This window comes from Schistocerca cancellata, chromosome 9 (genome assembly GCF_023864275.1).
Source record: "Schistocerca cancellata isolate TAMUIC-IGC-003103 chromosome 9, iqSchCanc2.1, whole genome shotgun sequence".
Lineage (NCBI taxonomy): Eukaryota > Metazoa > Arthropoda > Insecta > Orthoptera > Acrididae > Schistocerca > Schistocerca cancellata.
In genome coordinates, this window is record NC_064634.1 from 325,138,502 (window position 1) to 325,163,229 (window position 24,728).

Sequence of the window (24,728 nt, forward strand, 5' to 3'; positions counted from 1 at the left end):
AACAGAACATGATCATTACCTTTGTCGACTTTAAAAAGGCATACGACTTTATCGACCGGAAAACTCTCTTCCAAATTCTAGCAGAATACAAAGTAGACAACAAAACACGGACTATCATCGAGCAAACATTGACTAACACGACCTCCAAAGTAAAGTTCTGTGGGGAACTATCAGAGCCCTTTGAAATTCGCACAGGTGTCCGACAAGGCGATGGCCTCTCATCTCTCCTTTTCAATTTAGTGTTAGATAAGGTAATAAAAGAATGAGAGACATCACAACACGGGATAACCTTACGAAACCTACAGATTAAATGCCTGGCTTTTTCAGACGATTTGACGATTGTCACGAAAGGTATAAACAAAACAAAAGATTCTATTGAAAAACTACACGAAATCGCTTCCAAAACTGGACTACAGATCTCTACTGGACTACAGATCTTCTACAGATGTCTTTTCGACACAGTTTAGGAGCACAAAGGAACTCTCAATCTGAACACAAAGTACGGTACGATTTACAAAGCGGCAACTTCAAATACCTCGGTGAAACACTACAAATGAGCGGACATAACAGAGACTCAAACGAAGAAAGAAAAACTAAACTGGACAAGGCATACAAAGTAGTGTGGAACCATTACAACAAGAAGTCTATCTCACAAAAAGCCAAATTAAGCCCCTACGACACGGTGGGGCTCCCCGAGGCACTATATGCAGCAGAGACCACACTAATCCTAGAGCATACACGTATCAGACAACTACAAAAAGTAGAACGGAAAATACTTAGGAATATATTTGGCGCAACTAACAACAATGGAATATGGATCAAGAAACCTACAGAGGAACTATACAAACATACGGAGACAACCACAGAAATAATTAGAAAACTCAGACTACAATTCTACAATTCTATGGACACCTACACAGAATGCCATCACACAGACTGACCAAACAGATCATTGACTGGATAACCACTAGAAACAACAAATGGGTGGCAGAGGTAAAAAACGACCTGAACCAACTCAACATAACAGCAGACACAAAAACGACAGAAAAAAATTCAGAAACATAATTAAGAAAAGTAAACTACATGAGATACACTGTGACAAACGAATAGGCGTAAAAAGGACCGAATAACGCAAGCAAGATCACAGCCGGAAGATGAAACAAATATGGGCAACCAAAAAGGCAATCAAGATGAAGCCGAAGACACGAAGCCGACAAGAAGCATGGACAGAGGACGGGAAACAGAAACACAGCGAGCGAGGGACAGTCAATAATTAAGGAAACAATGAAGAAAAAACTGCATTTTTACAAAATGAGACTTTTACCACTTCTGAACATGATCCCTACCAATATTAAACACTTGTCCCTATAATGAAATAGCGTTTTTATACCTGATGCAAAGAATCTTTGTCTTGTTGTCACTTTTCCACAAATTATTTGACCTCCTCGTTGTTTCTGAACTTTGGATCGAAATGGTGAACCTAAATTCCATCACACGTTAAAATCTTGTTCAGAAAAGGGTCCTCTTCCCTTTCGCAGCGTTCTTTATAGTTTGTGCTCATTCTGACTCTTGCCGTCTTGTACTTGTTTTACTGTAATTGAGCTTGTTACTGATAACGCTATGAACTGTGCCAACACTTACTGCAACTGTTTTTGCTAAATGTTCAACCCTAAGACGTCAATCTTCACAAATAATATCATCAGTGAGGGTTTCAAGTGGCCACCGAGCTTCAACCGTTTTTGAACTCCTCTATCCATTTATCAAAATTTTCGCTGTTTGTACGACTTTCACCATACTATAAAATCATTCCAGAAAAGATTTTAGCCGGTTTTTCACTTTCAGAAAGCAAAAAACGGATCACTGCACGTTGTTGAATCAACGGGGAACCTTCAAGCGCACATGCCATCGTTAAATGCAATTTATTTATTTATTTCTCGTATCGGAAACGTACATATTAACACGATTATGAGTTTTTTACTTTTGCCCAAACCATGGTCATTTCCAATGCATTTTCTACGCCTTGATGAAGTTCATCTTCTGTACAGGAGGCTGAATACAGTCGGCATTGAAGCGTTTTATGATTAACAGTCTAGTCATCTCCACAGTCGCACTAAATATCAACTTGATCACTGTAGCTCTATCTTGCCAAACTAATCTTCTGATATGCCAACTCTAGGTCTCAAGTTTAGTTAAATTCAATGTTGTTGTGGTCTTCAGTCCTGTGACTGGTTTGATGCAGCTCTCCATGCTACTCTATCCTGTGCAAGCTTCTTCATCTCCCAGTACCTACTGCAACCTACATCCTTCTGAATCTGCTTAGTGTATTCATCTCTTGGTCTCCCCCTACGATTTTTACCCTCCACGCTGCCCTCCAATATTAAGTTGGTGATCCCTTGATGCCTCAGAACATGTCCTACCAACCGATCCCTTCTTCTGGTCAACTTGTGCCACAAACTTCTCTTCTCCCCAATCCTATTCAATACTTCCTCATTAGTTATGTGATCTACCCATCTAAATTCAATATGGACGTCATAAAAAAAAAAAATTATCTGTCAGTAGTGTCAGCCTAAAGACGTGAAAGCACGGAACTCCTCCTACAAGATGTTTCATTTCTACATCAGTTTGTCTCTTCAGTTATTGGATGTCCCTTGTAAGTAATATAATACGCAATACTAGAATGAAAACTGTCCCTGTCATAGAACAAAAGAGGCGAATATGCCTGGGCAAAGTTAGGGGTGCAAATGAAGGTAACTAATTTTTCGACTCATTTGACAGCTTCAAAGACATCCAGATCAAAACATATTGACATATTCATATTAGGACTAGTACCTATATCATTTACTATAATGCATCGTCTCAAGTAAATTAACATGATACGTGATGGAACCCCCCCCCCCCCCCCTCCCAGGAACAATTCCATCCCCAGAAATTTTATCCTCCCAGAAAAAATATTTTAGTTCTTACATGTATGCTCTTCAGCCATGCTGTATAATATATTGTTTACTGCAGCTGGCGATTCTTCTGGATTTTGCGCACTCGATCAGGGCTTCAGCCTATAAATTGTAATATGTAGGTGTGCCAACAACTTTCAACTAAAAGAGCTCAGTGGGCTGGGCAAGTAGTATTAACTCGCAAAAAAGAGCAGATAGGGCATGACGTTTTGATTTAAATGTCTTTGAAGCTGTCAGATAAGTAGAAAATCTAGATTCCATCTTGTAAATCCCTAACTCTTAACAGTACATCTTCGCCTTTTTTGTGCCTTGATAGGAGAATTCTTCCTTCTTCTTCACAACTTTACCGTAATTTTGACATTAGACCGCCATAGATTGGCAACCGATGTAGATTTTTGTTGATTCGGGGGACGACTGATCTGGTATAGGACCTTTTTATTGTCTTTCGAACCATGTTGCCTATTTCATGGTTGCCTAAATCGTGGCAGCGGATAAATTTTTCACAAAACACAAGGACGACCATTAATTAAACGTATTTGTCTACATTATTACGAAATTTGAACCAATTCGCACAAGAATGAAACATATAATCGATGCGCGTAAAAAAAACTCACTAAACATATTTTTTGGACGTAAAATTCAAATGAAGCTAGGTTTTTGAAACAGAGTATTCAGTTTTATCGTAAGAATGCTTCTTTTATTTATCTGAATCACTTTAAACCTCTTCCGCACATTCAGTTCACGTAATAATGATTTTACGTGCTACATTCGCTTTAAACCATCGTATATCGACAACGGATAAAGATTATCGGATGAAAAAAATTCCTCTTGAGTTTATCCATTTATGCACCTTAGTGCAAAGTTTGAACCCATTCGTACAAGTTTAAAATACAGAAGTGATTCGTCTCAAAAAGCTCCTAGAAAAAGTGTTTTTTGCACGTATTTGCACGTAAAATCCGAGTGGTGCATACGCAAATGGTGTCATTACCTGAGCATTAATTTCAACCCAGCTAACATCTTTTGCAAAGGAAATTAATCGATTCGCACAATCCGACTAGGCGTCGGCTCCGGTTCGTCATTAGAACGTTGCTTAATACACGATAATATAGCTGCTGCAGTAAGGCAGACGGTCGAAAGGTTATACAAATAACCAAGAGTCCTAGGTAAACCAAAAAAAATTTTACGCTACGCTCTTAACTCAAATAGGAACCGAGCGCCAAGACCCCCCCCCCCCTCTCCCCCCACCAAACCGAGATTCTGTGCGCGACCTTCTCAACTATATTTATATGCTAAGACATGTCCGAAAGAACATATACCATTTTAGTATATATATAGTTAAGGCTCACCGGCCACTTGAACATCTGATGAATAGAGCGTCTCCCATGTAAGCAGGAGATCCCGGGTTCGAGTCCCGGTCGGGGGACACATTTTCATCTGTCCCCGTTGACGTATGTCAACGCCTGTAAGCAACTAAGGGTGTTCATTTCACTGTAATTTCAACTATATTTATTACAGCGCTGAGTTTTGGCTTGAGGTACGGGGACTTCTCGGACACACTGTAGTATTTACCAACGTCAACCGCAATTACACACAATGCTGTGGCTTCAGCATTATCGAGACGGAAACTCCGGGTTTTCAGCTAATTTTAAACCACACATCTCCATTGTGCTCTGGCGGCTAAAGAAGCAGCATTTCGCATTAGCAGACATCCGTGTCCGCGCCTCGCCCTTTCCTGCTAGCGGCTTCCCCTCGCCACCGCAGCTATTGCGCCACCTGGATGTGCAGCCTTTGTGGTCTTCTGCCCGCAGAGTTCCGTGAGGCTTTCCGGCTGTTCGACAAGGACGGAGACGGGAGCATCACACAGGACGAGCTGGGCCGTGTCATGCGCAGCCTGGGACAGTTCGCGCGCGAGGAGGAGCTCCAGCAGATGCTGCACGAGGTCGACATTGACGGTACGTCTCTCTCTGCTGCACGTTGCACAGCGTTCCTTTGTTCGCCCTAAAGGTATGTCCACCCTATGCCTCTTTTCTCTCGCGCTGGCGATGACGCATGCGAGCGAAAACGCATTGCACTGGTACGACCATCTTAATGTGCGATAACCTCGTTATTCAACCAGCACGACGTATCTAGGGTGACCTACCTACTATTCATCAGATTGTTAGACCACCGAAGATCGTATCTCGCATGCATCCTAAGATAATTCAATGATTACTGATTCTTATACTCTTTCGCGTTTTGAATGTAACGATTACTACTATAATGTGCAACGTAAATACTGTTACTTTCACAAACCAATATTGAAATCAGCTGCAATCGGATTCGTTGATTTCTCTGTTGCTATGCCAGCCCAGCGATTAAGCGATTTTTACCAAAGAGACAGAATACCATAAGGAAGCAACAATGCGATGAGAGTGAAGCAAATTGAACCACCCTTCGCCATGTTTTCGGAAGTCAAAAGAGAGGGGCGTGGTACATGATAGTGAGTAAGGAAGTTATGAAACCTAGCCTAAAATAAAAAATTCACCTAAAGTTAAACATATGTAAGTTCTTTCTGTGCTGGTGTATAACACTAATGAACAAAACCACCAAGAGATAATATTTTTGAACAGTGCGCACATTAAATGAGATACATTCGTAGTTTTACTGCTTTTGCGTGTGCAATTATACACTGCGCAAACTTTGGGTATGATTTCCAAAAGAAATTCGGCAGTTACATATCTAGCAAGTTCGCATACGTGCTATCTCGCTTTTAAAATAACCAAAGAATGACGAGTGACTTAAATAAGGACTTCGACTGGCGTTCGTCTGAAATCGGTCACATGACGTCCCACGTTAATTTTGAGAGGATTCGTCTTATTTCTTTGTTTCCGTATTGTAACTTGCGTGTTATGTCAGTACATTGTTTCAAGACAATTAAGATTTATCACGATTTGTTATACTTAAATTTGAGTCACTGCGGTCATCCGTAAGACGCGCAATGGGGGAGTCGAAGGAAGTGCGATTTTTTTCCATCTTCGCGTTTGTAACACATTTTGCGACTTTCTAATTTATGTAACAGAATTATAAGTATCTTCTGCACCGTTCGATGATATCCGCATATAAAAGCGTGCTTCATCAGGAATGAGTTTCTTCGATTTCGTGACTTAATTCGAATTTTAAAAAAACGAAAAACGACGCTGCTGCGAATGAAAAAACCAACAATGATAATCATATTCTTTCTTGTCACAAATATCTGACCTCTTTTCTAGAATACCGTACTTACCAGTTCCAAAGGATGTGGTTATGAATCTCATCTAATTGCTGCGAGTAAAATGAGCAGCAAAGACATTTTGATGAGCGGGTCAGGCTTGCAAGTGAGCGACCGTTTGTAGCTGCAGTTTATGGCGGGTCATGGCCCATCGAACATAGGCCGGTGTGAGATGGAGCGTACACCATTAAGTTAATTAGTGGTTTTGACTTTGTACATATGTACTGTTTGTGTTTTTCTTTTCTTTTTCGTTTATAAATGTATAGCTATGGTGTTCTTTTAATCATTTCCAAAGGTCTTCTTAGGCACTTGTGGGTTTTATTGTTGTTCTGAAGAAGGTGTACTTATCTACGCTGAAACCTATGTTAACGCTTAACACTAGGTGCTTTTTTCACAATCGAGGCGGGTTTTTAGTTTTTTAATATATTAACCAACGATTGCTCACGCGCTGCGATGTTGAAGGTTCTTACATTTATAGTCACAATAACCCTGGGTTCGGTGTGGGGCGGCGGTGGGGTGAGTGGACTGCTGTAGCCTGTTGTGGGGTTGTGTGCTGCTGCGGGCTACGGTGGGGACGAAGCCTCTCACCCGTTTCTAGGTCCCCAGTTCCACACAATACAATAGACAGTAAAATTTAATGTACACAATTGTAGCCAGTGGGTCTGAAATGGTTACGCTGTCCTCTTAGGCTCCTGCCTAACCAAATACTTATTTTATCCTTCGTTTCCTAATCAGATGGAAATGAAAAGAGCATCGAATATTTCAGCACATACTTGCATTACATTCATAAGAAAGTGCCAGAGTGTCACAACAACAGTAACATAAAGAAATGATGACATGCATTAGTGTGAGGCAGCGTTATCAGTACCTGACAGAATTTCAAAGAGGCCTCAATGTGGGTCTCCAGTTGGCTGGCTGATGGAATCGTGCAGTATCCAGATTTGTGGGATATTCGGAAGTGAAATTGGTCTGATAAACAGAGAGAATATTTTATTTTATTTGATTTTTTATTGGTCCAGTTTTATCATACAGCACAAACTACACAATTTATATTGGACAGGTCGAAGATAAGTTACAATAATACATAGTATTAGCAAAATAGTAGGCAAATTAAAAATAGGTACCTATTACAATTAATTTTGTTAGAAACAGTGCTTTATTAGAAATGCCTTTAGTTTAGATTTAAATATTGGATGAGTAGCATTTTTATTTCCTCTGGTATCTTATTGTGTAGTATTACTCCAACGTTAATTATGTTCCTCTGATAGGTGGTTGTTCTGTGATATTTTTTATATATATTTGATTTCCCTCTGGTACTATAGTCGTCTACATTTTTGGTCTGTAGCAGTTGGCCTGTTTTCAGGAGGTAGTCCCTACTGAACAAGATACTTTCGTAAATGAATAAACTTGGAACATTTAGAACAACAAGCTCAGTAAAATAGGATTTACAGGACTCCATCTTTTTAAGGCCACAAATTGTTCTTAGAGCTCTTTTTTTCATTCTAAAAATCTTTACACTGTGAGTTGAGTATCCCCAGAAAACGATCCCATATCGGACTAGTGAGTGGAACTGTGCATAGTATGCCTGCAGTACTGTTGTTCTCCTTGTTGTAGCCTTTAAAATTCTTAGGCCATAGCACGCAGGTGATAGTTTTCTAGACAAGTTATTTATATGTGTGTCCCACTTTAAGTCTTGCTGAACCCATAGACCCAAAAATCTTTTGACACATTTTCTAGGGGATCATTTTTAATTGTGCTTGAATAGACATTTGATTAGCTGGAGGAATTAAATGAAAATCGAGACACACAGTTTTTTCAGTATTTATAATGAGTTTGTTTTTTGTGAACCACTCAGAACGTCTTTTCATAGAACTTTCTGCTGTGGACTGCAATGTTTTTGTGGGACTCATATTCAACATATATTTGACATGTGCCTGTAAATGAAAAGAAAGTGCGTGACCTAAGGGATTTCTACCATTCCTACCAAAAGAAGGAGTCACGCAGAAGTTGTTGCACTGCATGAAAAAGTGAGGACAGGCTTATTCGTCGTTAAGGTTCTGGTCGACCAATACAGAAGAGGATCACTGTATTGTGCACCTGGCACATTGAACCGCTTCACATCTGCGCTTGCCATTCAAGAACAGGTAATGGACTCCCTGCAACATTCTGTGTAACCATTGGTCGGAGACTAGCGGCAGCTGGACTAGGAAATTACCATTCCATATGTAGGCTATTAACAGCGTAGCACAAACAGCTGTGTTTGGAGCGGTACTGGGCCCAGGAAGCAAGGACTGCTAATGAATGGCATGACATTGTATTTACGATAAACTGAGGTTCTGCACTACACTGGATGATTACCGTCAACGAGTGTGGTGCCGACCGAGGGAGAGATACTATTCTTCCAATGTTTCGAAGAAGCACTGCTGTTTCACTCGTGGAGAAATCATGTAGGTAGCTATCGGGCACGATATCACATGCGAAGCGTTTGGGAGAAATAATGTCTGTCTTGTCTTGATCGTACTCTCTCGCAATTTAAACAGTAAGCTTTTTTTCTGAAATATGTATACTTTTTGCAGTGTAACCCTTCAGACTTCGTTAAGTATTTTGAGCTATGATAAAATAGTTCTGAATTGTTTGCTCTTCTCTGAGTCTTGTAATATCCATCCCGTTAATACAACCTGGGATAAATGCTATTCTGAGAAACATAAACAACTCAAAGAGAACACCGATTTCATGTAAAAATGCTCAACTGAGAATAAAAATTTTCCGAGCAATCTCTTTCATGGATACACTGCAGTTCCATGGTACTCTTCCTCTGTATTTCAATTTGGCATTTGCCTTCACCACATCTAGATTTACATGATCGTTCCGCATACATACTCGTAAAAATTTGAGGGCTATGACCATAGAAGTCCGCAGGGAGGAGTACATGCCGCCCCCCCCCCCCCTCTTGGAATCTGGAATAAAGATATTTCATTCCTCATGTACTACAGCAAAGATTGGGTAATAACCATCAATTCTCTGGGATACAATAAGTGTTTTGTATTAACTAGTTCTTGTACTGTGATACGTTTCGAAACTGACGCACTCATTTATATAAAAATGACAGTTAAATTACTGCGGAGACCCATGGTTGAGACCCATGAGTTCAGTGAGCGATCAAAGAATGATGGGTCTTTTAGCCAATTGCTGTGCATTGTCGTCACGCCCGTCTCAGTACTAAGCGTTGGTCGTCAGCAGGTCGTCCTGCATTTCTTGGCGATTTTCTAAAAGAGGCGATCTATTCGTGTACAAACTGCAGTCTCTGCGAGCACCCTCGAAGAGCAACCGGCATCAACAAGTAACAATCTTGTCACACTTGCTTGCGGCGCGCTTCGGACTCATACCTAACACGATATCCCGAAAGTAAGTGTGTTATTTACTGTATATAGCAGTGCAGAAATGTACTAAATGTTTTCTGGAGACTGTAGCATCTGAGACTTGATCCAATAGCGATATCACACAAGTGATGCTTATTGAGTCCGTATTGATTCATACGGAACACTTCTGTTCTCACCAAAAGTCGTAAGTGACCCCAAGTGTTTTATAACTTTAATACGAAATGCCACTCCTATCAGACTTCACTGACGCACATTCAAGATACTTTTACCAGTGACAACGTGCTCTATTGAGAACAATATAACGTGCAGTGTTCTTCAGTAGTTACCTCTGGATAGCGCAAACGGCTATATCAGTCCTACAACTACAGGTATCAGGTAAATGTGACAGCCAGGGCAAGTTGATAGTGAAACTGATTACTGTTCACTTTGATGGTAAAAGTACTCCAATCAGCGTTTCCGACAAGAAAGAATTTATTATAAGCTAATGTCTAACTTAGGAAAGTAATATCATGGAAGGTTAGTATTTCTTTCAGAACTCCATACCCACAAGGTGACAATAACTGAACTTATGAAGTAAAACCATAATAACGTCTGAACGTTTTGATTCGGACGTCCAAACTGCACGGTTGGCTGCGGGGCATAATGGAAATTCGTACGTGCATGAATGGTTTGTTTTAGCGACGAAACCCAGTTTCATTTGTATGGGTTCGTCAATAAGTAAAATTGGCGCATTTGGGGAACTGAAAATCCGCATTTCGCGATCGAGAAGTCTCTTCACCCTTAGATGGTGACTGTGTGGTGCGCAATGGCCAGTCACGTAATAATCGGTGTCCTTGATTGCATGGTGACTACTGAATGATATGTGAAGGTTTTGGAAGATTATTCCATCCCCGCTCAAAACGATCCTGATTTAGACAAGATGTGGTTCGGCCAAGACAGAGCTCGAGCCTTTGAAGCAGGAGAGTGTTTGATGTCCTGGAGGATCACTTTGGGGACAGCATTCTGGCTCTGGGGTACCCAGAGGCCACTGGCATGGGCCTCGATTGCCCGCCATATTCTTCAGATCTGAACACATATAATTCCTTTTTGTGGGGCTATACTAAAGACAAGGTGTACTGCAATAACACCAAAACTGGCGGAATTGGAGCTGTGAGGACGGGTCATGAGTCGTGCTTGGGTAGACCACTTGCTCGCAAAAGGCAAAGGTCCCGAGTTCGAGTCTCGGTCCGGCAAATAGTTTTAATCTGCCAGGAAGTTTCATATCAGCGCACACTCCGCTACAGAGTGAAAATTTCATTCTGGAAACATCTCCCAGGCTATGGCTAAGCCATGTCTTCGCAATATCCTTTCTTCCAGGAGTGCTAGTCCTGTACCGTCCGCAGAACAGCTTCTGTGGAGTGAATCTTCAGGTTTTGGCGGCGCAAAGACTGTTCCATTAAGTTTCGGGTGTGCAGCCGCAAGAAATCTCCTTCTTCTTATATTTCGGCTGTATAACGTTCAGCCATCTTCAGAGTGAGCCGCAAGACTGCCGCTCCAGTGCTCGCTTCGTCTCTTTATACTGTTGTACCGCGTGACTGCGCATGCGGCCACAGATGCAAATGCGCCAGAGACGTTGGTCGGCGGCAGAGACGTGCCTAATGCGCGAGTTGTATCTATGACTCCGCAGTTCATCTGTGTTGGCATATCGATATATCATTGTGAGCTGCAGTGTGACGATGTCTTTGCGAGTTTATTTCAGCAAGTGCCGGATTCCATGATTTATCAAGATTGAAACCACTATCTCTATTTAATTCTTCGTCAAGCGAATTTCGATTGCCTCCTTCACTATTGAGTCCAAAAAGGATGATGTAGTTGCCAAAATTTCGACGTTGTCATACAACATACTGTGACCATTATCAATACAGTGCTCTGCCACTGCTGACTTGTTAGGTTGTAAAAGTCGTGTGTACCTCCGGTGTTCTGTACATCTTTCTTGGACAGTACGAGTTGTTTGTCCGATGTAAGAAAGGCCACATTCACATGGAATTTTGAAAACTCCAGATTTTCGGAGCAGCAGATCATCTTTGACGGAGCCCACGAGTGCAGCTGTCTTGGGTGGAGGACGAAAACTCACTTTTACTTTGTGTCTGCCGAGAATGCGTCCTATTTTTGATGAGAGGCTACCCACATATGGCAGGAAGGCCATCGATTTAAAGGTTTCTTCATCTTCTTCTGCTTTCTTTGTGGCCTCTTTCGGTGTCATTTTCAGTGCCCTCTGTATTTGTTGTGGAGAGTACACATTGTCTTCAAACAGTCTTTGTAAGTGGGAAAGTTCATCTTGCAGACTGTTTTCGTCAGAAATAATATGCGCTCTGTGAGTCAAAATTCGGAGAACACTCATTGTCTGGGCAGCTATTTGCACGTAAATACAGATCGGTTTGCGTCGGCTTCCTATACACTTCATGTCCCAAAGTGCCATCCTCTCTGTGCCGAACCAAAACATCCAAGAATGGAAGGCATCCCTCCTTTTCAATTTCCATTGTGAACTTTATTTGATTGTGGAGGGAGTTCAGATGTCTTAAGAAGTCTTGCAAGTTGTCTTCACCATGGGGCCAAACTACAAAGGTGTCATCAACATATCTCCAGAATATCGTGGGTTTCAACTCAGCAGATTCGAGCACCTTCTCCTCGAAGTCCTCCATAAATAAATTGGCCACCAGAGGGGATAAGGGACTACCCTTGGCGACTCCGTCCGTCTGTTCAAAAAATTCGTTGTTAAATAAGAAATATGTGAAGGTCAGAACATGTTTAAATAAAGCTGAAATCTCTTTGTCAAAATTTCTTTCAATAAGTTGCAGAGATTCTGGAAGGGGAACCTTTGTAAATAAAGCCACCACATCAAAACTAACTAATATATCAGACGGGTTCATTTTCAATGATTTCAATTTACTAATGAAGTCAGCCGAGTTTCTTATGTGGTGAGTACATTTTCCCACAAGAGGCCTCAACAATGATGCCAGATGTTTGGCAACATCATAGGTCGGAGAGCCTATGTTACTCACTATGGGGTGTAGAGGAACATCTTTCTTGTGGACATTTGGTAGTCCATAAAGTCTAGGAGGCACCGGACCACTAGGTTTCAATCTCCGAACAACTTCTGGTGGAAAGGGAGAATCATTCAGAAGCGAAACTGTTTGTTTCGTCACTCGATTAGTGGCATCCCTGCTGATCTTCCGGTACATGCTACCACTCAATAAATTGTACATTTTATCATGGTATTCGTCCCGAGACAATAAAACAGTAGCATTACCTTTATCTGCTGGGAGTACCACCGTCTTCTTCATTGGCGCTGATAAACGAAGGCAATGGCAGAACCTGTGGCGTGGGTGCAAAATTCAGTCCCTTACTCAAAACCATCATCATAGCATCGTCCAAATCTCTACCTGTCATATTAATAACAGGGCGTCGAATAATAGTTTCTCGCAGCGATGTCGTCTTCAGTCGACTAAATTTTGCAGTCTGTCGGTATGTGGCCACCTCACGAATCCAGTCTGATTTGGCCCAAGTTGTACCATCAATCCAATTCCAAGAATCATAGCGTATCTCCACAGACATCTTCAGGTGCAGGCGATAAAGTTCTTCAGAAACCAGGTCTAATTTTCGGCGAGTAAAGTGGATCCTCTCCTTAACAATAGCAGAGCCAGCATTTGTTAAAATCTTATTCATAGACGTCGTTTTTATAAAATGTACTAATCTGACAAACTTCGGAATTATGCCCTGGTCACGGCACCTTAGTAAAAAAATTAAAGAGCTCAGTAATCTCGCTCTCAAGTGTCGAAGCTTATCCAATCGTCGAACACACAAAACCATCTCCTCCCCGCAGAGGTACTTGATGTGAATCTTCAGATTTTGGCGGCGCAAAGACTGTTCCATTAAGTTTCGTGTGCGCAGCCGCAAGAAATCTTCTTCTTCTAATATTTCGGCTGTATAACGTTCAGCCATCTTCATAGTGAGCCGCAAGACTGCCGCTCCAGTGCTCGTTTCGTCCCTTTATACTGTTGTACCGCGCAACTGCGCATGCGGCCATATATATATATATATATATATATATATATATATATATATATATATATAAGCCGACTTCGTAACTTTCCCTTTCGTCAGACCGCGTGTACAAGACCGTGTGGCGATTTAAAGTTCTACATTCGCATATTTTACTGTTCGCGCCGCTTCTGCGTAGTATTTCATCGATTGTATCAACACACCTTTGTATTGTGTTATATTGTGAAATTTGGAACATTCACGAGTGCCGCCATAAACTTGTACTGATATCGTCAATGTTAACTAAATGGTAAGCAGCTGAAAATCGCCCAAACTACTGCGAAACGATTGGCAGCTGCTGTGAACCAGTGTTTTGGAGCAGCTCCAGAGAGCCGTGTACCTGTGATACCTGCACCGCTACCGGAGGTATCTCAAGTACTCTCCTCTCCTATGGATCCTATCTCCTCTGTAGAAAGTACAGGATCTGTCATTAAATGTCCACTTGACTGCTAAGTGGTGTGTCATTGGTAGATCTAGGCACATTCTGCACAGGGTGACACTCACTTCACTTGTTTTGGGGAAACCTGTTTTGTCCAGTGTCAGGAGAAGGCAAACAGAAAAGGATAGGTGTCTATTAGTCGTCGGCAGTTCAAATGTATGGTGAATGTCTGTGCCTCATAGGTAAATGACAGCAAGGGACAGGAAAGGACACCAGGTGCTCTCAGTGCGTGTGCCTGGAGACCTCATTTAACATGCTAAAGAGGCTATTCCTGCAGCCATTGAGGGAACAAGCTGCAACCAACTGCACATTCTGGCACATGTAGTAACAAATGATGCCTGTTATCTGTGTTCTGAGGTCATTCCAGCGACTGGCAGAGAAGGTTGAGAAGACTAGCCTTGCACATGGAGCTTCAACAAAGCTCGCAATTTGCAGCATTGTCCCCAGAACTGATCTTGGCCCTTTGGTTCTGACTTGAGTGGAAGGACTGAATCAAAGACTTCAAAGTCTCTGTGACAAGCTAGGCTGCAACTTCCTATACTTGCGCCATATGGATGAAAACTGTATAGTGTCCCCCTAAATAGGTCAGATGTGCACTACACATCAGAGGCTGCTAGTCAGGTAACTGCTTGGTTGGTTGATTTGAGGGAGGCGACCAAACAACAAGGTCATCAGATTATGGAAGGATGGGGAAGGAAGTTACCCATGCCTTTTCAAAGGAACATCCAGTAGCTGACTGTGTCTGGGGTGCACACAAAGGTTTTTTGAGATTAGGCAACTCTCTATCCAATCCAGACAATGATAGCTGTAGCAAACCCAAAAGTATCAGCATAAGATCAAAAGCAATGCCTCCCACAGGTGAGAAAATTAAAATACTATTGGTAAACTGTCAAAGCAATTGCAACATAGTGCCAGACTTTGTAGTACTTGTGAAAAGCATCAAAGCTCACATAATACTAGTTACAGATAGCTGGTTGAAACCTGGAACTGATAGCAGTGAGCTTTTTGGGGAGAATTTAAGTGTATAGTGAAAGGATAGGCAAATTGTGAATGGAGAGGGGGGGGGGGGGAGGGGGAAAGAGATATTTGTCGCAGTGGGCAAGAAACTCAAATCCAGAGAGATAGAAACTGAAGATGCATGTGAGATTGATTGAGCAAGGCTCACTATCAGGGGTGGGCATAAAATGATAACTGGATCTTTCTATCACCCAAAGACTTATCTCATAATGTAACCAAAAACTTTATAGGAAACCTCAGTTCACTTGTAGATAAGTTCCCCAGTCGTACTGCAATCATTGATGGAGACTTTAATCATCCAACAATCAACAGGAAAAATTACAGTTTTGTTAGCAGTGGGCATGATAAGACATCATGTGAAATAACTAAATGCCTTTTCTGAAAACTGCCTAGAACGCATAGTTATGAACCCACATATGATGGAACTGTATTGGATCTAATGGCAACAGACCTGACCTCCCTGAGGATATGTACATTGGAACTGTCATTAGTGACCATGATGATGTTATGACAACACTGATTACCAAAGTACAAAGAACAACTAAAACAAGCAGAAAGATATATATGTTCAGTAAACTAGGTAAAAAATCAGTAGAGTAATATATCAATGAGAAACATGAAACTTTCAGCACAGGGCAGGAGCATGTAGAGGAACTCTGGCTCAAGTTTAAAAGAACAGTTGACCATGCACTAGGTAGAGATGTACCCAGTAGAACAGTTCATAATGGGAGGGAACCTCCATGATATACAGTCACTGTAAAGAAACTTCTAAAGAAACAAGAGATTACTGCATAAGAGGTGTGAAACAAAGCATAGGGCTATACATAGAGAGATGCTAAATGAAATGCATTTGGCTTCAAGAGAGCAATGTGTGGTGCCTTCAGTGACTACTGTAGCAGAATTTTGTCAAGCGATCTTTCACAGAACCCAAAGAAATTATGGTTGTATGCAAAGGCTGTTAGTGGTGCCAGTCCCTAGTGAATGAGAAGGGAACTGAAATTGAGGGTGGCAAAGCAAAAGCCGAAATGCTAACTCCATTTGCAAACATTCCTTTACAAAGGAAAACCCAGGAGAATTGCGCCAATTTAATCCCTGTACCACTAAAAAGATGAACGAAATAAGTATTAGTTTCAGTAGCACTGAGAAACAGCTAAAATCATTAAAATTGAACAAAACTCCAGGCCCTGATGGAATCCCTATCAGATTCTATACTGAATTTGCAGATGATTTATCCCCTCTTCTAATCTATTGTAGAGCCCTCAAACAAGAAAACATGCCCAGTTCTTGGGAGAAGGTACAGGTCACACCCACCTACAAAAAGGGTAGCAGAAATGATCCATGAAACTACTGTCAATTTGTTGTAGTATCTTAAAACATATTCTGAGCTCAAACATAATGAGGTATCTTGAACAGAATGACCTCCTCAATGCCAACCAGCATGTATTTCTAAAACATCAGCTGTGTGAAACCCAACTCGCAATTCTCGCATGACATACTGAAAGCAACCAGGTAGATGCAGTATTTCTTGATCATCATCTAAAGCTCTATTGACCAAATTTAAATTCATTTGTCCACTTGGCAACAGTTGAATATGAAAGAGCAGAGTTACCCAGTGTAGTCTGGAAATCAGCATAAATGTCCTTTACTTTCATACCTTTCTTTACAAAGTACTTAATCACTGCCTGAATCTTGATTTTTTCCATTTTCACAAATCACTATGCAGGAACAACAACAGAGTGACATCCACAGCTCTCTTCCAAGAGCACTGATATGCACATGTTTAAAGGCAACCATCCAATGTATATCATGTGAACGACTCGTTGCGCTAGTGCTGACCTCTCTTGGTGATTCTGAGAACTTTTCAGACCACCCTCATAGCTGTCATGCAAAATTTCCATGTGAAAGTGAGAGTTCTCAGACCCCCCAATCCTCACGTTGTTTCAGTTTACCTCCCCGGACACTTGAAAAGCAAGCTTTGTCCATGGAGATCACCTTTTTGAGATAGCCTAGGTTATAATTGAAGTGACTCAGAATCTCAATTGCAAATGTTTTGCACTTTGGCCTGTCATCAGGTTGAAGCGCATGCATCAGCTGCACCTTTCAGCAATCAAGCTTCAGTCTCTTGTGTAGCACCGTGTGCACAATGGTTGATGGTAACTGTAACTGCTGAAATGGTTGAAACCTGCATCACTCATGCTCAGATGCCCAGAAGTCATCCTCTTAATGATGCTTCCAAATTCACTGAACCTTGTGTACCACTTCCTGATAGTCAGACCTGATGGGGGTGTGTTTCCGAAATGTGTATGGAAGTTCTGCTGGACCTGTGTGTCAGATTTGGTCTCTATCAACTATTCCACATATTGTGCTGTCTGCTGGAGGGAGGGGGAGGGGGGGGAGAGGGCTTGCCATCAATAATTAATGTGGGGGGGAGTGGGGGAAAGACAGCAAGCTTTAGGTGTGTGTGAATATTATTCTGCAAGCTGCACCTCTCTAGCTATTTCTGTTCTTGAAATATATGTGATCAAAGTTGTAAAGATAATTTTGGAACATCCTGCAGATTGAGTTATTCTTGGGCTATTTGCTTTGTGAAACTGTTAACACAACATTCATGCTTCAATCTACAGTAGGAAAGTTATGAAATGAAACACCGGAAACTCAAGACAGGAATATCAACAATGTAGCAAAAAACCGATTGCTACTTACCATAAGGAAGATACATAAGTTTCAGAAAAGCACAATCAAAAGACACTTAAGTAAAACTTTTGGCTACTGCCAAAGAGAGAGGCGTGCACACACACTCATACAAACACTGGCATCCCGGCCCGAGATACTGGTCATGTGTGCATGAGGTGTGCTTGCTTGTGTGTATGAGTGGTTATTGTGTCTCTCTCTTTTATTGAAGACAGTGGCCAAAAGCTTCAAGTAAATGCCTTTTAATTGTGCCTGTCTGCCACTTAGTATGTTTCTTTATAGTTAGTAATAATTTGTCTTTTCCTACAATGTTAAAGTTATGAAATAGTCTGACTTGTAATATAACATAATAATAATGTTCCAGGTAAAATACAAAATGGTCTTTTCTCCACTGCTGATGTCTCACAGAAATGGATGTCCACATCGAGCACTTGTGTATATACCTGTGATATGATTTGATATATGCAACATATATCTATTAAAATTAAAACATATGTACAGTATTCTATTTACAACAAACATTCATTTTTCATAATGTACTGGAAAACACTGTAACAATCTAAGTTTGGTAGTTTCAGGATGCAGGACTGACAGGTGAAGAGCTTCTGCATCATTTATTGTGTTAAGTGAAATGAAATCTTTTGCTTCAACAGGTGACGGTAACGTCAGCTTTGAAGAGTTCGTTGAAATAGTCTCCAACATGGGTGCTACAGCTGAAAGAACTGCAGACCAAGAAGAGAAGGAACTTCGTGATGCATTTAGGGTAAGATTTCTGTAAGAACAATTTTCTACCATTCTTAAATAGGGTACAGAAGGTTCTGGCAGAAAGTAAATAATTCAGGAGTACAAGTAACAACTCACCAAATAGTGGAGGTGTTAAGTCATCAACAGGTGCACAAATGAGATGGAGAAAGTCCCTAGCTTTGGTTACAACCTTACACACACATACAAAATTAGTTCAGCTGATAGTGAATAAATATTCACTATTAAGCCAGCACATTGTAGTTGTGTGTGTGTGTCTGTGTGTGTGTGTGTGTGTGTGTGTGTGTGTGTGTGTGTGTGTGTGTGTGTGTGTGTGTATTTACTTTCTATCATTTTTGAATGACTAAAAGTGTGTATCATGAGACTCATCTCTTTTTAAATACTGATGCTATTCTTATTCTCTTCACATCTCACATGTGTAAATAATTTACAACAGGGTTTTATAACTTCTAAAATCAAACTATTCCTTGAATAATTTTGAAAAATTTTGCTGCTCGTAGAGGAAATACTGTGGTAAAGTTCTTATTTTGTAACTGCGTAACAATTATTCTCTTGTTTGAACATACAAACAGTTTCAGAATATGGGTGAATTCCTCCTTTTGTTTTTCACTCAATGGTGAGGAAGTCCTAATCTGCTAAACATCAAGCTGGTTACTACTTCACCTTTGTTAATTACAAGTAAAGAATTTATCTTAATTTTATTCTTGACATTCGCCTCCATGTCTTTGGATCCAAATTACCTGCTGTATAGGTTGAGATGTTAAGAACTGCCTCTGCTTGCTTATTTATAGGCTCTTGAGAGTGATGCAACATCACTCTGTTATCTTTGTGAACTCCTTTGATGCTATATTCTCCCAATAATTCTCACAAAAACAAAACAGTTGTTCCAAAATATTATTTTTTACTATGTTTCTCTGTTTTACAACTATCTTATATGTGTATGTCTGATGTTTCATTTACTCTGTTTGCTTTATTGACCTTTTTTATTATGAATGTGAATGACAAAGAACTTTTTTTTTATTTTTCATTCTTATTAACAGTTGCAATTCTCACAACATAGTACATAATGGATGTACTTGGTCTTTTTGTTGTCTCATCAACTTTTGTCATCCAAACCTGTTTTTGCATATTCAGCACTATCAACATAATGGTTTGCAGTCCATTTTTGCACACTTCGTGTCTTATTTAACAAACATTTTTCCTTAACTCTGTCTGTCACATGAGAGACATCAGCCCCAAAAGCTACTGCACATTCCCATCAACTGCCACTCTCCTCCATATTTTAAGATAGCCACAAGAAATAACTCTGTAAAATGTGAGATGCAATTAGGATGCTGGTAGGGTTTGTCATCTCTGTCCCATAGCTTCTTCCCCATCCTACTTTCTCACCACCTTGGCAAATCGAAATATTGGTTGGACTATTTTCAAGCTTTCTCCAATATAGACACCATATCTATGATGAAATTTTTATAGTGACAGTAGGCCAAAACTTGTCTTTTCTATTATATGAGTGACTTAAAAATAGAGGCCGTTACATAGATGCATTAGTTTGCTTCTGTACAAGTTCACATTAAATGCATTGTATAAAATCATGTTATAATAGCTTTTCTGCAAAAATATATTGATTAACATGTTCCACATTCCAGAGATTTTGTTTCATTTTGATGTCTATAAAGCATAATGCATAAATCAATAAATTAAATATGAAACAAAGATGGAAAACATTGTTGATTGTAAGCTGTCCATAGTAAGAGATACTGAAGATGCACCACCACTTAGTGCACACAGAGTGGCTCCTAGTCCCGACTATCTTCTCTCACTTCAATTAAAAAGAACAAAAACATATCAGTTCACTTTACATGCACCCAACACAGCCATGTATTGTTTACACTTGTCATCCTACCACAGGTGCTAATACAATAATCAGAACAAGTTCACACATTAAAACAATTTGAAATATTCTTACTCACATACTGTTAATGACTTACCTCCAATGTCAAGATTGATGGCGTACATTACAATCCCAATGCTCATATGATTTGTTCCAAATTCTGGTGGTTTTTACTGTCAGAACTTAGCAGTGAGGGAAGGAGAATGATGGCTTGGTTCCTGTTCTTTGTAAAATTCCAATCCTCTCCACACTATCCCATAGTGTGATTTCATGTGGTATTATAGATTTGGGAGTGCTGTGTTCACCAACCTCTTGCTGCTATCTGAGAGGCATAGTGCTGGTTTTCACTCCTCACTACAGTGTCAACATGATCAAAAATCGAAAACAGAATTACATCCACTGATCAGTCATCCATGTTGAACAGTTATGGTACCCTTAACAATGGTAGGATGTCCATCTGTGACAAAGAAGAAAAACTTAGCACTTAAGTTTCCTAATTGGCTTATGGATTTCCCAGCCAACTTCAATTTTACTGTCTGGATCTGAGTGTTTTTTTACACTGAGGCAAAAATGTGGAGAGTGGGCACTAGTATCGATCCTCATTCTATCCTTTATAATATATAACTCTCAAATACCCATTGTACCTCAGTTATTAAGAGGAAGTTCCCATGAAAGGCAGTGGGCCAGACTGAGTCATGGTCTAGTAAAAAGTTTTGAACTACTCTACCATGAAACTTCAACACAGCATACATTCTGCCAATTAGTGAAAGATTTGTTCTATAAGTTCCATGTTTGTTCATTGTTTTAGATCAATACAGATTTTCCACACAATATGAAATTATCACTGTGATTCAACTTTAAACAGGTATTTGATAAACACAACAGAGGCTACATAAGTGCATCAGATCTGCGAGCTGTCCTTCAGTGTCTTGGAGAAGACCTCTCTGAAGAAGAAAGTAAGTTGGTATATATTAATATAAACCATGAAATCTAATTATTTTTCTTTAGGTCAAAATTCTGTCAGAAAAATCTTTGTTTCTTGAATTGTGTTTTTTATTATTTTCTGCTGGTTAAGAAATGGGTTGTTTTTGATCCTTTAGGTAGTAGATAACACAAATTTTACATGATAATTTAAGTTCCTTCTCACCCAGGATTAAGCTGAGAAAGAAGTTGATGAAGTTAAGCAAAAGAACTGATATTACTGAAATATAAGCTTTGAAGCAAGCAATATTTTGTTATAAGTTTTCTTTATGAAATATATTCAAGGGGAAAGTTATCCACAAAACAGGAAAAGAACATATGGAAAGAAGTATATTTAAAATTCAGACCATCACAGTACACCATGGATGATTCTCACAACCATAAAGAATGTAATTACAGTGACAGTTCTGTCCACAATAATTAAACACAAAAAAATAATTTCAAGAATCAGTATCCGAGAATGACACATTAAATTGTTTAGTTCTCTTTTCTGTTATGAGAAGCAAAACTTCAGAGAACTGCCAGACATTTCATAGAAAATAAAAAATATATGTTTAAACTAAGAGGTAAGCTAGTAATAGTCTAAGAAAATTAACTGCAAACAGCACACAGTGGGACCCAACAATAATTGTTGCAAATACACATTTGCTGCATGTGGGGATTAAGTGAAATAAACAAAAATGGGATGAGACAGAATTATTACAAACATAAAATACCAATATGTCATTTGACAAAATCATAAGAAGATAAAAGAATAATGTCATATTTTTCTAATGTGAATTTATCAATGATTCATTCAGATGTTTTACATGTTCAGACAGCTTTGCTTGCAGTGTTGAATTATTGATGCCAAATTAGTACACATATTACCAAAACAGATGTAGAACCAAAATATATTGCTTTGACTGGCCAAATAAAAATTGTTTCCATGTCTCCTCCAGTTGAATTATCTGTTGTAATCAAAATACTGTGGAGTTCCTCAAGCTATTTCCAATGTTTTTAAAGTGTTCCACACATAGCTCTTCAGTTGCATTTCTCCACATACAGCCATGGTGCTGTACATACATAAGTATTCCCTGCAACAAATAAGTTAAAAATCTGTTTTATGTTTAATCCTGCAAATGTTACTACTTTTTTATTTCTTTTTATAGTTGAAGACATGATAAAAGAAGTGGATGTTGATGGGGATGGTCGCATTGACTTTTATGGTGAGTATAAGATCTGTTTTCCAATTAACAAACAGAAATAAATGTGCATTTCAATTTCCATATGCTCCAAAATTAATTTTGTTCTGACAGGGCAATGAATTGAGGATGCAATAGTTTCTCACTCTTGGCAATGATGACAGGTTTTGTAAATGACATCACTGTCTATATAGAAAAACTTAAGACACAATACATAAATTACGATTTACCTCCTCACAGTTTAACAGCAATAGCCTACAAACAACACACTTGCTTTACTGCAACCTGTGGCTCTCTTGCTGCATATCATTACTAGGACTTTGTGTTGCACAAGAAGCCTTGTCCTTGCATTGTTGGATTATTGTATTTTTCCAATGGTTCTGTTTATCAATAGGATTCACGATTAATTAAATATATGTATGTGTGATAGAGGGGGAGGGGAGGGTCAGGCATGCATGTGTACATGTAATAAAGTGAAAACTTTGTGACATTTCAAATTTTGTTCGTAATGATTATGCCCTTTTCTACAAACAATGTGTGGTCTTGCCTGGATAAGTGAAAAACAAATTAAATGAAATATATGTTCAAGGACATCTCTCTCTCTCTCTCTCATCTCAACAACATCAGGATTGTTAATACTGTTTCTCCAATATACATCAATGTGCAAGAGTCAGTAACAGCCTAATGACACAACAGTTTTCTCCAAAGCACCTGCACTTCATTTTTTTCCATTTTCTTATTAAATAATACACTCTGCTATCTTCATTCCTGAGAAAAACACCTCATTGCATCTAGAAGATGACAGTTATTACAATTGTTTAGCCACTCCTCCACAGCTGTGTATCTATAACTCATATTTTTATGAACGTTCCATATTTTCTGGCACCAGGTGGAGCACTATCATCTTTCATAGTTGTAGATGGAGGAGGATAGTATACTGCATTATCTGGGCAGATTTCTGTGGCTTACGTGCCTTGAGAGACCTAAATTTCTCATTCCTCCACTTTCATGACCAAGGGAGTTTGCTGTCAAATATAAGCCCCAGTCACCTCAACAAATCATTCACTTTAGAAGCAATATCCTCCTGACTATTGTTAGGATTATAAATGTTCCTAAAGCTGTGGAAATCAAACCTGTAACTGATGTGCACCAAGTAGTGCTGCAACTTCTGGTAGTTAATTACAGCTGTTATTGGGGTGGAGGAGCAACATTTCACAAAGTTGTCTGCAAATAAGCGAGCTTGAACTGGGCTCTTAATAATGAAAGTTATGCTTTTAATGATGATAGTAAAAATGATAGCACTCGGGACACTCCTGAAGGTTATGATTCTCATTTTTACAAGCTCAATGTCTGAAATAGCAACATTACAGGAAGGATCACATAAGCACGGGTGGTGAACGTCAGGAACAACATTGCCAGAGCTATCTAAGATGACTCCAAGAGGTATCTTAGACCTTTACAAGATCAAAAAAGATATCTACAAGGAAATATCTGCATAAAAATGCTGTATACATTCCTCCAGTAGGAGCAGGTGATCCATTGTGGAATGGTATCACCTGACCCATAATCAAAGTTATAACACTCATTTGCTGTGACACAAACCAATGCTACCCTCTGGGAGGATTTTTAATTTTGACCGCTTGTTTGTGTAATGGATAAAAGGGTATTGGACAGAAATTCTGAATATATTGTAATTAGTAGAAACACTAACCAGGCTTTTACTTTGAGGATAATGAAAAGTACTAAAGTTCAAATACGAAAGAAAAATCAAATGGTCGTCAGCCCAATTAGGCACAATAATTTGAAATTTTATGTTCAAGAAAACTGAATATTGGTTGTTGTAGTGACTTTCATTAAGACTTCCTTTGAATAGCACTCTGGATACAAATAAATACAGGGCAATCTAAGCTGTGGGTAGCAGTAGTTACCACTAATGCACAAACCAGTAATCATAGAAAGATAAATTGTACACCACTCATAATAATAACAGTTATAATCACTACCATTATGTGACTCAGTATTGAGATGTTACTTCAGAAAACAACAAACTAAAGTTGGACATGGAAGGGCATTAACTGGTCCATGCTCTAAAACATATCTGTGCG

The 24,728-nt window shown here is 39.6% G+C and overlaps 1 protein-coding gene across 1 annotated transcript in view; it reads left to right on the forward strand.

Moving 5' to 3' along the window:
• Nucleotides 1-24,728, forward strand: part of LOC126101392 (calcium-binding protein 4-like) — a 544,715-nt gene that overhangs the window by 509,216 nt on the left and 10,771 nt on the right. Inside the window, exons 5-8 of the mRNA XM_049912057.1 lie at nt 4,760-4,903; nt 18,459-18,568; nt 21,324-21,414; nt 22,591-22,647. Coding sequence (XP_049768014.1) covers nt 4,760-4,903; nt 18,459-18,568; nt 21,324-21,414; nt 22,591-22,647 — 402 coding nt within the window. The remainder of the gene's footprint in view (nt 1-4,759; nt 4,904-18,458; nt 18,569-21,323; nt 21,415-22,590; nt 22,648-24,728) is intronic.